At 47.2% G+C, this 15642-nt stretch overlaps 2 protein-coding genes across 3 annotated transcripts in view; one reads left to right on the top strand and one right to left on the bottom strand.

The window, feature by feature from the left end:
- The window catches only part of sh3gl3a (SH3-domain GRB2-like 3a), a 43863-nt gene extending 37028 nt beyond the window's left edge, over positions 1–6835 (top strand). Inside the window, exons 7-11 of one of the 2 annotated variants that reach the window (XM_071400874.1) lie at positions 479–582; positions 976–1097; positions 1361–1399; positions 2533–2592; positions 3039–6835. In XM_071400874.1, the coding sequence (XP_071256975.1) occupies positions 479–582; positions 976–1097; positions 1361–1399; positions 2533–2592; positions 3039–3241 (528 nt within the window). In that variant the 3' untranslated portion in view covers positions 3242–6835. The remainder of the gene's footprint in view (positions 1–478; positions 583–975; positions 1098–1360; positions 1400–2532; positions 2593–3038) is intronic. The other variant, XM_071400875.1, reaches the window with a different exon arrangement.
- A 695-nt stretch (positions 6836–7530) lies between these two features.
- Positions 7531–10082, bottom strand: gjd6 (gap junction protein delta 6). The gene has a single exon (XM_071400873.1). The coding sequence runs from the start codon at positions 8918–8920 to the stop codon at positions 7676–7678; it is 1245 nt and encodes a 414-aa protein (XP_071256974.1). The 5' UTR covers positions 8921–10082; the 3' UTR covers positions 7531–7675.
- Between the last annotated feature and the right edge of the window lie 5560 nt (positions 10083–15642).

Raw genomic sequence — 15642 nt, 5'->3', positions numbered from 1 at the left:
AACTCAGTACTGGTACCCCTTGTAAATAGACAAGTTATTACCTCATACCCCTGCACATCAACTCAGTACTGGTACCCCTTGTAAATAGACAAGTTATTACCTCGTACCCCTGCACATCAACTCAGTACTGGTACCCCTTGTAAATAGACAAGTTATTGTTACTCATTATGTATCTATTATTACTTTTATTTTTACGGGTTTTACTTTTCTATTATTTCTCTATTTTCTTTCCCATCAGAAAGCATTTCACTGTTAGTCCACACCTGTTGTTTACAAAGCATAAAAAAATACAATAGAATTTGAATCAATCAATCAGTTGTATATAACGTATTGACAACAACAGTTGTCACAAAGTGCAGCACTTTACAGTACAATCGCAGTGTCAATCTTACCAAGACATAGTTCACTCCATGTTCTTCAAGCAGGATAAATGGTGCTTGATAAGATGGATAATGTTATTGTGTTGTGTGTTTGGTAGGTGGAGCAGGTGAGTCAGCTGTCAGCGTTGGTTGAAGCAGCGTTAGACTACCACCGTCAGTCCTTGGAGGTCCTAGAAGACCTCAACACCCAACTACAAAACAGGTAACTAACTAACTACAGCTATCACACTCCACAGTCCCTAAACAGCCTGCCTCCTCGTCTCCTTCCCTTATTCTGCACTGATGTGAAAGAGCTGGACACGTGAAAGCAACTCCCTAGTGAGCATCCGCCATTTTGCTTTCACCTTTTCAGTTTTCAATTCAGTAATTCTGATTCAAGTTGAAATTCACTGCCTGAATTAAAAAATCATCCTCAGTTCACATTCTAATTGCACTAAATTGAAAACCAAATTGAAGGAAAACCAACCAATTGAAGGAAAACCAACCAGTTGAAGGAAACAGGACAAGTACAGGAGGAAACCACTTTAGACTATGCAGCCAGTAATGTACACATGTTGTTGGGCCACAGTGGATAACATCATAATGCCTCTCACAGGATATCCTCAGCCAGCAGTCGACCGAAGAGAGAATTTAAACCAAAGTCCATCATGAGCAGCATTGAGACCATAGACAACACTCAACACAATGGATCATATAGCTCCTCACTCAAGTCCTCAGGTACTGTACTGTGTTCGCGCGTGTGTGTGTGTGTGTGTGTGTGTGTGTGTGTGTGTGTGTGTGTGTGTGTGTGTGTGTGTGTGTGTGTGTGTGTGTGTGTGTGTGTGTGTGTGTGTGTGTGTGTGTGTGTGTGTGTGTGTGTGTGTCAATTCTGCTCATATTTGTTTTGATCAGCCCTATCAGTTTGTCCATGTTATCCTTTCACCCATTGTTATTTTTCCCAAGTCATAAGTCATGTTATATGTTTCTGTGGTTCTTTGCAGACATCCAGATCAATCACACAGTAAATGGAAATGAGAAAAGTAGGTATACTTGGACTGATCACATCAAACAGGTGTCGCACCCATACATAGTCTTAAGAATGACTTATTCTGACTCTCTAGAGATAATCTGAGACAAATCAAAACTCTTGTGAAGTCATGATCATTTTTAGCCAAATAATAACTCGCTAGTTCTCTGGCTCCATCAATGTGACTTTGAAAAAGCTGTTTTCTGCCCTCTTGTGGTTAGAGGGTGTAACAACCTCCATGAAAATTGCTCTGGGTTAAACCATTAGTGGGAAAAATGCAAAACTGACCCAGGATCAGCGTTTAAGGTCAACTTCACCCTACACCGCTAAGAGCAGTTACAAATAGCACACTGAAAAGATCACATCTGTAACAGGTTTACAAGATGAAAATAAAAGCTGTTATCCCTCAGATTAAAGTTTGTCAGTCAGTTTATTTTTGTGATTTCCAATTGGTAGTTAGAGTCTTGTCCCATTGCTGCAACTCCTGTATGGACTCGGGAGAGGCGAAGGTTGAGAGCCGTGTGTCCTCCGAAACACGACCCCGCCAAGCCTCACTGCTTCTTGACACACTGCTCGCTTAACCCGGAAGCCAGCCACACCAATGTGTTGGAGGAAACACTGTACAGCTGGCGACCAAAGTCAGCGTGCATGCGCCCGGCCCGCCACAAGGAGTCACTAGAGTGCGATGGAACAATGACATCCCGTCTGGCCAAACCCTCCCCTAACCCGGACGACGCTGGGCCAATTGTGCGCCGCCTCATGGGTCTCCCGGTCGCGGCCGGCTGCAACACAGTCTGGGATCAAACACGGGTCTGTAGTGACGCCTCTAGCAATGTGATGCAGTGCGCCACTCAGGAGGCGTCAGTCAATTTATTATTCATTCATCAGATATTGGTTGCTGTTTCAACCATGGTAGGTGTCATCATGTCATGAGTACGGTAGGGTCGCAAAATTCACGTACATTTCAAAAACAAAAAAATGGTGTTGGAAGATTCCTGGAATCAGGGTTGAAAAAGCAGTACATCCGGGGGTCCTCCTTTGAGGATTTCTGGAAAACCTGGGAATTTTAGGAAAGTTACAGGCATTGTGTTTGTTGGTGCTTGTCTCATCTTCCATCTCCATGTTCTCCATCCATCTCTCACCCAGCTGATCCCTTCACCACCGTTCCTCTGTCCTGGCCAGAGAGTCCCACTTTCAACGGCCACCGTGAGTAACACACACACACACACACACACACACACACACACACACACACACACACACACACACACACACACACACACACACACACACACACACACACACACACACACACACACACACACACACACCCTCATACCTTGGTCCAACAACAACCCAGTCTACTATAAGTGTCCTCTACTCCTCCATTCTGTCACTATCACACCACTGTCTGTTTGTCTTAATGTGTTGGGTTTGTTTTGCTGCACCAACCCACATCACATCCTTATCAGAGGAAGAGACACTCCTGGGAACAGAAGACGATACATGCTGGTGTTTGACAGTTCTCTATTATTCTCCCTCTCCTCCTACCCCCATCCCCCTCTCCTTCCCTCTCCCCCCTCACCTCTTCTCCTCCCTCCCTCACCCCTTCTCCTCCCTCTCCCCCCACCCCTTCTTCTCCCTCCCTCCAGAATCGGAGGTGCTGGACCAGCCGTGTGCCAGGTCCCTGTATGACTTTGAGCCAGAGAACGATGGCGAGCTGGGCTTTAAGGAGGGTGACATCATCATCCTCACCAACCAGATAGATGACAACTGGTACGAAGGCATGATAAACGGAGACTCTGGCTTCTTCCCAATCAACTATGTGGAGGTTATCGTACCCCTGCCCCAGTGAGACAGGAATGGACAGGACACCACCCAATCAGGGACCAAACTCCCGAGCCCAACCTCCTCACAGCCTCCCCTAGTTCCTACACCCTACGCACTTGTGGACATCTGAGAGGACTTTGTTATTTTGATCTGAGAGCTATTTCCATATAGATTGCACCGGTCGAATCCGCTCAGATCTCCACAGGTGCGTAGGGCGCAGGGTCTTGGGGTCGATTTGGGATTATACACAGTGTCCATTTCATCAGACTTCAAACCCCACCCTCAATCCTCCAGTCATCAACCCCCAGCCTCCAGTCATCAACCCCCAGCCTCCAGTCATCAACCCCCAGCCTCCAGTCATCAACCCCCAGCCTCCAGTCATCAACCCCCAGCCTCCAGTCATCAACCCCCAGCCTCCAGTCATCAACCCCCAGCCTCCAGTCATCAACCCCCAGCCTCCAGTCATCAACCCCCAGCCTCCAGTCATCAACCCCCAGCCTCCAGTCATCAACCCCCAGCCTCCAGTCATCAACCCCCAGCCTCCAGTCATCAACCCCCAGCCTCCAGTCATCAACCCCCAGCCTCCAGTCATCAACCCCCAGCCTCCAGTCCCTACCCTTACCCCCTCAGCCTTAGAAACACAGTACTCCATCCCAAATCGACCCTATACCCTAGAGTCTATACCCTAGAGTCTATACCCTAGAGTCTATACCCTAGAGTCTATACCCTAGAGTCTATACCCTAGAGTCTATACCCTAGACCCTATACCCTAGAGTCTATACCCTAGAGTCTATACCCTAGAGTCTATACCCTAGAGTCTATACCCTAGAGTCTATACCCTAGAGTCTATACCCTAGAGTCTATACCCTAGAGTCTATACCCTAGACACTTTTGTAGATCTGAAAAGATTGGACAGGTATAAGGAAGGAAGTGGACATTCTAAGCAGTCTATCAGAAGGCAGAGTGAAGTAAATCTGATCTTGTTAATACCAATCCTTTAAGATCAATAGGAGTGTGTAGGGGTTAGAGGGGATATGGGTTTATTTGGGATTTCAGCACAACAACTCCTAGCACAACAACTCCTAGCACAAACCTATGTCTAATTTATTGTCAAAACGACATGTAATCCCTAGTCCCGGACTACAACCCTCCAATACCCCAGCACCCACACAGCCCCTAACCCAAACCACAAACTCCATGAAGTCGTCAGATGAAATTGATCACAACACACTTCATCAACATCCTCCTCAGATGACGACGCCTTGCTTTTCAATAAGTCTACTACTTTTCTCTTTGTCTTTTACAATATTTATTTTCTACATTGTTCTTTTCATGGTTTGTGAAATGTGAAAATCAGGGTTCCTGTTCCATTTGGAGCAGCTACAGGTGACGCCATCAGACAAGACCACTAAAATAATCACCTGAAAATCGCTGTGTAACAGAAACCACTTATGGTTTGAAATATTTTCTGGTTGTAAACTGAAGAAAAGTCATTCCAGGTTATCAAAGATGATGCTTTTCTCATGATCTGCCACCATGAGAAAACAAAATGGAGTCTCCTGGAGAAATCCACATTGCTACTGTGCATCTCCGTTTGGTTCGGGGTTTCCTGTGTAACTCTTCTTCAAGTGGTGATGTTGAGTTAGGAGTGGTCTTTTTGTTCCTTTTCTCTGCTGTTATCTGTAGGGCCAGGAGTTATGCCTGACCATGTTACCTGACCAAGACGAACTCTAGTCCATAGTTCTAGGTTATTATAGGCTTTAACATGTGTCCAGAGTTGTTCCTGTTGTCTGTCTCTCTGTACCTCCGTCTACCTGCCTGCCTGTCTGCCTGTTGTGCTCTTAAGTGTTATCCCAAACACATATTTTTAAACTGTAAGGAACTGATTTTATAACTCTGAATGTCCCTCTCTCTCTCTGTGTTTACATGGTCTGGTCTTACTGTGACGTAAAGACTCCTCTAAGGACTGTACCACTGTTCTGTGTCAGACGGGGGTGAATGCCTTGACCCACGTGGACCTTTTAAGTGCTTTTTAAAATGTCGTCTGTATTGCACTGAAGCTTTAGACCCGAACGCGCAGCTCCGGACATGCACATACTGTATGTTTTCTAGTTTCTCCTCAAGCACTGCACTTTCTATGTCCTTCACCATGAGAGGAAATATCTATATCACATCAGTACCGTCTGTTAAGTTATCGCCATGGTGAATATATAGATTGATATGGACCACGATATGTACTGTATGTGATGAAACAGTTTGTCTGCCATGTAACGTCAGACCACCATTGTAGATTGAATGAAGTCTCAAAATGATACACATTAAAGGCATACTCTGTCACTTTTCTTTCCCCTGTGGTAGGACCACAAAGTACTTACACACTCGAAACCAAACACACAAACAAAACTAACATTGTTTGATTCACATCAATCAGGCTCTTCTTTGTCTTTGTACTTTGCACTTGCAAAGACTCTCAAGCCTCCAAAACAAACACGTGTTATCTAAGGCCTCACAGGTGACCAGAAATAGAAGCAATGAAGTGTGCCTTTAATGAGATATGCCTGTCTAGTATCATGTCTGAAGTCTGATAACCCTGGGCTTATTTAGGAAGTACAGCACTGCTCTGACCTGACCTTCTAATTGACACGTCTCTTTAGCCTGATAGTTGGTTTTTAACTGCCAATAGCCTCTCTCTCTCTCTGCTGAGAATGGAATTTATCAGAGCCCTATAATAAGTATTATGTACTGTGTATATATAGCTCTGGATTTATATGTTCACCATTCAACAGAATGGATAACTCCAGAATGATTGAACAACAATGACATAACTGAATCATCATCATGTATGGTCATTTGTTTTCCTTTTTAATTTGGAAAACAGTATTTAAAAAGCCACTGTAGTGTGTGGACATTCCCTTTACCCAAAAGTCTGGATTGGGTATTTCTACCAAAATACACTTCAACATTCTTAAGCATCTTCTTCCTCTAAGTTTTTCCATGTTCTGGACCAACTACACTAACTAAACAACAGGGGAAGTATAGTACCATGTCCAAAGGTGTCTAAAGGTAATACACACTGTTTTCATAATGCTAGTGAATATGGAAAACCCCTGTTTGCATGATTTAAAAAGGAAGACTGCAGCCATGGATTTGATTGTGAGAGAGAAAACAGATTTTGTAAGAGGCAGCATAAGAAATGGAAAAACCTTCAATGTGGAAGAAGATTGTTCTGAAGCCCAACCATTCTGTTCTGTAATAGCCTGCTGCTTTCTGAAGGTGTCTGTCTGATGGTTGACAGTGTGTGTGTCCGTCCCATTTGGGACAAAGCCTCTGTGAGATGACTGAGATGACACTTCCCCAACACTACAGCTGGACGATATGTCCATGTCCACTGTTAACGCTCTCTTTGCTCTACTTAACCAGCTCTGAAACCATTCTGTTCAGTGTCACTTCACCCCAAACTTAGTCAATGGAAACTGGCTGTACATACTTCATGACCTCCGTTTTGTATTTTATTTCTTTTCTGTAACATAATCTATATAAAATGTGTTTTATTGATGTTGTAAATGAATATATTAATACGTACTGTATATTGCCTAAATAAATGAAAAGCAAATACTGAGCCATCTTTGATGTTGTTTTAAAATTGTTTAAAAACTTTGAACACATTTGCCTTTTTAGTATTTATTTGTTCCTACCATACACAGCACAGTTCCAGTATGTATGTGTCTCTACACACTCACCTTAGCAGGTTGGGCTCAGTTCCATTCTAATGACCAACCCAGTGAATGAAAACTTTAAAAAAAATCCTCATAAGTATTGAAAGTGATGGACAATGAATTCCTTTCCTGAATAGACTTGAGTGGAAATGGAATTGACTTCAGCCCTTCCATAGCTTTCAATTGAAATATACAAATTATATGCTACAAAGTAACATTTTCCACATATAGAATAATTGACACGCATAGAACTGACCTTGGTAAGGTACAACATTGGTGGAAAATGTACATTTTCATCCTTTTAGTGGATTTCAGGTTTTAAGACTCACCAAGTATATCATGTCTATAGATCAGTGATTCCCAAATGGCAGGTGAGGGCTGAAATCTTTTGGGTTGTGGCTGGAACGACTTGTTCTATTCTAGCTTTAGTCAAAAATGTTAAGTCAGTCAAAATGTGTCACTATTCCTAAAGGTTTTTGTGCATCATAAATGCTTGAGAACCACAGTTGTAAACAGCACAGTGCTGAGGGAAGCTTGGTCAAATGTTCGCTCATATCCACACCTCAGACACTCAGGTACTCTGGTGTATTTTCTCTATTTTCTTGGGAAACAACATTACCAGTGATGAGTACCACAGTACATCTGTATGGACTTGCAAATACAGCGTACTGTAACATAAGTCATTTCCTGGTAGTTGTCATGGAATAATGCCAAAGCACTATACAGCGTTTCAATTCTTTCATTCATATCCAGACCTCTGTACTGCGCAGCTTGGACTTCCAGCCCTCCCCTTGGCTCTTCAGAAGCTGTGTCTCTCCTCTCTGGAGCTCCTGGTTGCTGGGAAGCTGCAGCCCTGTCTCTATACCAGCATCAGGCTCCTTATTAAATGGGGAACAGTTCCCAGCACAGGTCCAGTCAGGCCGGTGGTCGACTACCAGATCCAAGGTCGGTAGCAATGTCGTACTGGTGACATCCCTAAGGCCGAGAGACGACATCAGTGAGGGGCTGTCGGGAGAGAAAGTCTCAAAGGTTTCCTGCCTCCCTTTCTCTACCCCATAATTCCCCCATGATCCTCCCTCCCTGAGCCTCACTGAGTGTCTGATCTTCTTCCATCCTAGATGATTAAGCTCCAGAAGGTTGAGGAGGATGCAGAAGAGCCCCACGCAGAACATGAAGAGGAGGAAGATGGTTTTCTCTGTGGGCCGTGACACGTAGCAGTCCACGGGCTGCGTACAGGGTGGGGCCTTGCACAAAAAGTGGACGGGCACTCGGAAGCCGAAGAGAAACCACTGGGCCATGACAAAGCCCACCTCCAGCAGCGCCCGGAAACACACATGGAACACGTAGTACTTGGAGAGGACGCCTCCGGTTCCTCCTCCACCTCCAGGACCCCCCGGTGCATCGTAGTGGCTATTCCTGTAGACGCGAGCCCTGGCCTGGGTTAGAGATGTGGCTGTGGTGGCTGTAGTGGTGGCAGCTCCCTTTAGGAGGCTCTGACTCTGGGCAGTGATTCCCTCCAAGACATTGGCCAAGCTGTGACCTAAGTGCCGGTGCGAACGGATGGAGCAGCTATCCGAGTCGCAGCTCCGGTTGAATGCCTCTCGACCTCCATCCTTCCCCCCGTCTCGAGGCATGTCCCTTGGGTTAACCCCCTGGCCCTGCCCGCTGTGTCCCTGCGGCAGCTTGGACAGATTATGCCACGTATATATGATAAAACAGAGAGACGGAGTCGAGACGCTGATGATGTGGAAGACCCAGAAGCGCGGCTGTGAGATGGGCGCGAAGGCATCATAGCAGACTGTGGTGCAGCCCGGCTGCAGGGTGTTGCACACAAACATCTCCTGCTCGTCGGCGTACACGTCCTCAGTCGCCACGGCAATGATGAGGAGGCGAAAGATCACCATGACGGTGAGCCAGAGGCGTCCAATCATGGTGGAGTGCTGGTGGACGGCGTCCAGGAGACGTTTGAGGAGTGTCCACTCCGTCATAATGGCGGCCGATGGCTGTCTTCCTCTCAGAAAGACAAGAGGATTCTAATACAGTGGAACACAGTGGTCTAGGAGCACAGTGGTCTAGGAACACAGCGGTCTAGGAACACAGCAGTCTATGAACACAGCGGTCTAGGAACACAGCAGTCTATCAACACAGCGGTCTAGGAACACAGCGGTCTAGGAGCACAGCGGTCTAGGAACACAGCGGTCTAGGAACACAGCGGTCTAGGAACACAGCGGTCTAGGAACACAGCGGTCTAAGAACACAGCGGTCTAGGAGCACAGCGGTCTAGGAGCACAGCGGTCTAGGAACACAGCGGTCTAGGAACACAGCGGTCTAGGAACACAGCGGTCTAAGAACACAGCGGTCTAGGAGCACAGTGGTCTAGGAACACAGCGGTCTAGGAGCACAGCGGTCTAGGAACACAGCGGTCTAAGAACACAGCGGTCTAGGAACACAGCGGTCTAGGAACACAGCGGTCTAGGAACACAGCGGTCTAGGAACACAGCGGTCTAGGAACACAGCGGTCTAAGAACACAGCGGTCTAGGAACACAGCGGTCTCATCCACACTTCCATGCTCTTCCTTGGTTTTAGATCAGATATAGCACTGGATCCACTCTTCTTCTGGATGCACTGACATACAGCACTCTGACCGCTGGCGTCCTGCTGCCTCGGGGAAGAAGGACGAGCTGCCTGGTGTAGCCTACAGCGGCATTTAAAGCGCTTTGCGCACTGGAAAAGTGTTATGTGAATCCAATCAATTATAGTGTAGGCAGATCCAGTTCTCCTCTCCGCCAGTCCTGGATGTACAGGAAACAGGTGCTGTAGATCCACTGTAGCCCTGGATAGCTTGCCTGGAACACACAGTGATCAAAGAAGGGCAACACCTCCCTTCATCCACCCTCCTTTGTTGTAGATGTAATAAATCCCTGATTGGTTCTGAAATACACCGCTCTGACTTGCAGCTCCAACACTCCCCGGGGTCCACTCCAACCCTGGCTCTCTTAGGAGGAAATACCTGAGGACTGTCACTCTGAGCTGGGGCTAATGGTGCAGCTTCAGCCTTGGACCCACTCTAGTCTTGGACCCATTCTAACCTTGATTGTACCAGCATACAGACTTTATCCCCCTGCCCTAAAATATACAGAAATACACTGATCTCCTCCAGCACTAGCTGCCCTGCAGTAGAGCCCTCCACTCACACCAGCTGTCCTGTAGTACCAGACTCTTAGGATATCCACTGCTTGTAGATGCAGTGGAGTCCTGGCTGCTCTGTAAATAGACAGGCAGTCACTCTCCTTTCTCCTGTCTCTGAACCAGAGAAGTGGAGTCATCTCAGCAAGTCAGCCATCCCATCCCGGCACTTCTTCAAAGATAAGGAATGATTCTAAACACACACACATACACACATTCACAAATGAATGGACACACACACAAAAACAGTCTCACACACACATTCATAGACGGACACAAAGACACACATGCATTTGCACACACATACACACACAATCACACGCACACACACTCTAGCCAGCTGGACAAACGGCCACTTGACACCACTCCCATGGTATGCCCTCTCCCTCTCTCTCTTGTCTTCAGGGTTCCGTGTTAAACCCCCTTCTAAGAGACTCTCCCTACTTTAGAGAGCTGACTGATAATGCTGGCTGATGTACATTCTTTATAGATTACTCTGTGGCCTGAAGACATGGCAATGAGAAATGAGCTTGTCCATGAATGAACATCAATTTATAAATGTTACCCTGATACAGAATCCAAACAGAGGTATTTTTCGTTATCAAAGATTGAAAAGTTTAAAATCATTTTTACACTTTTGACATGAAGAAGGTGCTAACTCGATTTCTTGGAACCTTGAGTACTGTTGGTTTATTTAGTTGAATACGCAAATTGTTTATTATATTTGTGTATTCATGTTTGTGATATCACTTTTATTTAAATAGATTATGAATGACTATAACATGTTTTTCTGTCTCTATGCAAATGTAACTATTTTTAACCCTTAGCTTACAAGATGGAAGCTTGTACAAAAACCACACTTTCAATGGGAAATTAATGTTGCTTTAGGATTGCAAAATTCTGGTAACTTTCCACAAATTCACTGGAGTATTTCCCCTTATTCTCCTCCTTATTCTCCTCCTTATTCTCCTCCTTATTCTCGTCCTTATTCTCCTTCTTATTCTCCTCCTTATTCTCCTCCTTATTCTCCTCCTTATTCTCCTTCTTATTCTCCTCCTTATTCTCCTCCTTATTCTCCTCCTTATTCTCCTTCTTATTCTCCTCCTTATTCTCCTTCTTATTCTCCTCCTTATTCTCCTCCTTATTCTCCTCCTTATTCTCCTTCTTATTCTCCTCCTTATTCTCCTTCTTATTCTCCTCCTTATTCTCCTCCTTATTCTCCTCCTTATTCTCCTTCTTATTCTCCTCCTTATTCTCCTCCTTATTCTCCTCCTTATTCTCGTCCTTATTCCAAGAGTCTTCCAACCAGAATTTCTAGAAAACGTAGGAATTTTGGAAAGGTGACTGGAATTGTGCAACCTTAGCTCGTTTACATTCTACCAAAATAGAAAGATTTGTGGTAAAACAACGGACAATAAAGTGAATGAAGTTTTATCTTCTGTCTTGTTGTTGTGACTGCTCCTCTCTGATCACTAGCCAATCCTGTTATCAGTGCTTTAAAAAAGACCCTTGAAACATCTGCCACCATCAAATGACAGAGACCCCACAGATAAAACAGTCCCTGAACCGTTGGCTTACTTCAAACAGCCCTGTCTAGCCATGTCTGACTGGGTCTGTCTGTCTGGGTCTCAGCTCTGTCTGTCTGTCTAGCCATCTATGTCTGGGTCTCAGGTAGGTAGGTAGGTAGGTCGGTCGGTCGGTCGGTCGGTCGGTCGGTCGGTCGGTCGGTCGGTCGGTCGGTCGGTCGGTCGGTCGGTCGGTCGGTCGGTCGGTCGGTCGGTCGGTCGGTCGGTCGGTCGGTCGGTCGGTCGGTCGGTCGGTCGGTCGGTCGGTCGGTCGGTCGGTCGGTCGGTCGGTCGGTCGGTCGGTCGGTCGGTCGGTCGGTCGGTCGGTCGGTCGGTCGGTCGGTCGGTCGGTCGGTCGGTCGGTCGGTCGGTCGGTCGGCCGGTCGGTCGGTCGGTCGGTCGGTCGGTCGGTCGGTCGGTCGGTCGGTCGGTCGGCTGGCTGGCTGGCTGGTCGGTCGGTCGGTCGGTCGGTCGGTCGGTCGGCTGGCTGGTCGGTCGGTCGGCTGGCTGGTCGGTCGGTCGGTCGGTCGGTCGGTCGGTCGGCCGGTCGGTCGGTCGGTCGGTCGGTCGGTCGGTCGGTCGGTCGGTCGGTCTGGCTGGCTGGTCGGTCGGTCGGTCGGTCGGTCGGTCGGTCGGTCGGCTGGCTGGTCGGTCGGTCGGTCGGTCGGTCGGCTGGCTGGTCGGTCGGTCGGTCGGCTGGCTGGTGGCGGTCGGCTGGCGGTCGGTCGGTCGGTCGGTCGGTCGGTCGGTCGGTCGGTCGGTCGGTCGGTCGGTCGGTCGGTCGGTCGGTCGGTCGGTCGGTCGGTCGGTCGGTCGGTCGGTCGGTCGGTCGGTCGGTCGGTCGGTCGGTCGGTCGGTCGGTCGGTCGGTCGGTCGGTCGGTCGGTCGGTCGGTCGGTCGGTCGGTCGGTCGGTCGGTCGGTCGGTCGGTCGGTCGGTCGGTCGGTCGGTCGGTCGGTCGGTCGGTCGGTCGGTCGGTCGGTCGGTCGGTCGGTCGGTCGGTCGGTCGGTCGGTCGGTCGGTCGGTCGGTCGGTCGGTCGGTCGGTCGGTCGGTCGGTCGGTCGGTCGGTCGGTCGGTCGGTCGGTCGGTCGGTCGGTCGGTCGGTCGGTCGGTCGGTCGGTCGGTCGGTCGGTCGGTCGGTCGGTCGGTCGGTCGGTCGGTCGGTCGGTCGGTCGGTCGGTCGGTCGGTCGGTCGGTCGGTCGGTCGGTCGGTCGGTCGGTCGGTCGGTCGGTCTGTCTGTCTGTCTGTCTGTCTGTCTGTCTGTCTGTCTGTCTGTCTGTCTGTCTGTCTGTCTGTCTGTCTGTCTGTCTGTCTGTCTGTCTGTCTGTCTGTCTGTCTGTCTGTCTGTCTGTGTCTCAGCTCTCTCTGTCTGTTAGTCTGTCTGTCTGCCTTTCTGCCTGTCGATCGATCGATGGGTCTGTCTGTCTTGGTCTCAGCTCTCTCTGTCTGTTAGTCTGTCTGTCTGGGTCGCAGCTCTCTCTGTCTGTTAGTCTATCTGTCTGGGTCTCAGCTCTCTCTGTCTGTTAGTCTGTCTGTCTGCCTGTCTGCCTGTCGATCGATCAATGGGTCTGTCTGTCCTGGTGCCAGCACTCTGTCACACAATGTTAGTCTAACAGAACAAAAAATGACCTGAATAGAGTGGGTCGCACACAATCAACAGAACACACTCCTGCTTGTGCGCAAAATGACAAATGTAAAAAAACATTTAAAAAACAACATTTAAAAATTTTAATTTCTAATATGTCAATGTCTCTAAAGTTTGGTACTGCTTATTCGCACTTCACGAGAGGAGGGATCCATTCGATTTAACCCTCTGTGTGTACTCTGTGGTGTGACTGTGGAGTGGCCCCTCAAGTCGTCCCCTAGGGGGATTACAGGGGCCCCGTCTCTAGAGAAAGGAAGTGAACTCAGGGGCCAGGCAGGGAGAGAGAGAGAGAGATAGAGAGACAGACAGACAGAGGTAGTCGGAGAGAGAGAAGGCAAGAAGGGCCTTCAATGACATCAAAATGAACATAAATTTCGACATACCAATTAGGATCTGGCTAACAATTCTAGAATCAGATATAAAACCCATTGCCCTTTATGGTTGTGAGATCTGGGGTCCGATCACCAACCAAGAATTCACAAAATGGGACAAACACCAAATTGCAAAATTATCCTCAGTGTACAACGTAAAACATCAAATAATGCATGCAGAGCAGAATTAGGCTGATACGCGCTAATTATCAAAATCCAGAAAAGAGCCGTTAAATTCTACAAACACCTAAAAGGAAGCAATTCCCAAACCTTCCATAACAAAGATATCACCTACAGGGAGATGAACCTGGAGAAGAGTCCCCTAAGCAAGCTGGTCCTGGGGCTCTGTTCACAAACACACCCAACAGAGCCCCAGCTCAGCAACACAACTAGACCCAACCAAATCATGAGAAATAAACAGATAATTACTTGACACATTGGAAAGAATTAACAAAAAAAACAGCAAAGTAGAATGCTATTTGGCCCTAAACAGAGAGTGCACAGTGGCAGAATACCTGACCACTGTGACTGACCCAAACTTAAGGAAAGCTTTGACTATGTACAGACTCAGTGAGCATAGCCTTGCTATTGAGAAAGGCCGCCGTAGGCAGACCTGACTCTCAAGAAAAGACAGGCTATGTGCACACTGCCCACAAAACGAGGTGGAAACTGAGTTGCACTTCCTAACCTCCTGCCAAATGTATAACCATATTAGAGACACGTATTTCGCTCAGATTACACAGATCCACAAACAATTTGAAAACAAACCCAATTTTGATAAACTCACATATTACTGGGTGAAATACCACAGTGTGCCATCATTGCAGCAAGATGTGTGACCTGTTGCCACAAGAAAAGGTCAACCAGTGAAGAAAAAACACCATTGTAAATACAACCCATATTTATGTTTATTTATTTTATCTTTTGTAATTTAACTATTTGCACATAACATGACATTTGAAATGTCTTTATTCTTTTGTAACTTCTATGAGTGTAATGTTTACTGTCCATTTGTATTGTTTATTTCACTTTTGTTTATTATCCATTTCACTTGCTTTGACAATGTAAACATATGTTAACCATGCCAATAAAGCCCTTAAATTGAATTGAAAGAGAGAGTGGCGACGAGACACAACACCATCTCACCCTAAACCCCTGCCCCCAACCTCACCCTAGCCCCGTCTCGACAGACCCCCCTTATAAAAATAGGAAGTATTTTTTCCAGGCGGTGTGACGTTGGGAATCATTTGTGTTTGGTGTTTCTATTCTGGGAGGTAATCTGTTGCGTCTGGGGTTCTGTGTGCTACTGCTGCAGTGTCAGAGGAATTATCCACCCTCTCCGGTTGTTCATGACAGAATGCCCAAGGATGTCCGGAACTCTCTATACCCTCTGGGCTTTGTCAAGAGGCAGCCAGTGAATGAATGGCAGATAGGATTAGAAGGAGAGGGGTGGGGGGGGTGGGGGGGGGGGGGGGGGTGGAGGAGAGAGGAGGAGAGCATGTGAGACAGAGACAGAGACAGAGACAGAGACAGAGAAAGAGAAACTCACAGAGACCAGCTTTGCCAGTCCAAGAGTAAGTCTCTCTCCACTCCAACAAGTCCTCTTCAGAGTGCTCCAGCAATACTTTCATCTGAGCTTAGTGTGAACGTATAATGAGAATAGAAGCCATATAGATATGAATGGAAAGGCCTCTTTTACTGGCCTTGCCTGCTCGCTACTAATCTCTAATCTTGCAGACAGTGGAAGGCGCTTTCTCACGTTCTCTCAGTTTATAGGCTCCCCCTATTGTGAATGATTTCAAAATGTTCTTGACACAATTGTTTAGACACCAACTTTCCCATAACATGTACAATAACAGGTTAAATCAACACTGGCTTTTTTTAAACTCTGAATCACTGCTTGCACAAAACCTGAGGGAAAAACAACCCTGACTATTTAT

This window comes from Salvelinus alpinus, chromosome 5 (genome assembly GCF_045679555.1).
Source record: "Salvelinus alpinus chromosome 5, SLU_Salpinus.1, whole genome shotgun sequence".
NCBI lineage: Eukaryota > Metazoa > Chordata > Actinopteri > Salmoniformes > Salmonidae > Salvelinus > Salvelinus alpinus.
The sequence above is the reverse complement of the archived record's forward strand: the minus strand, read 5'-3'. Positions and strand labels throughout refer to the sequence as shown.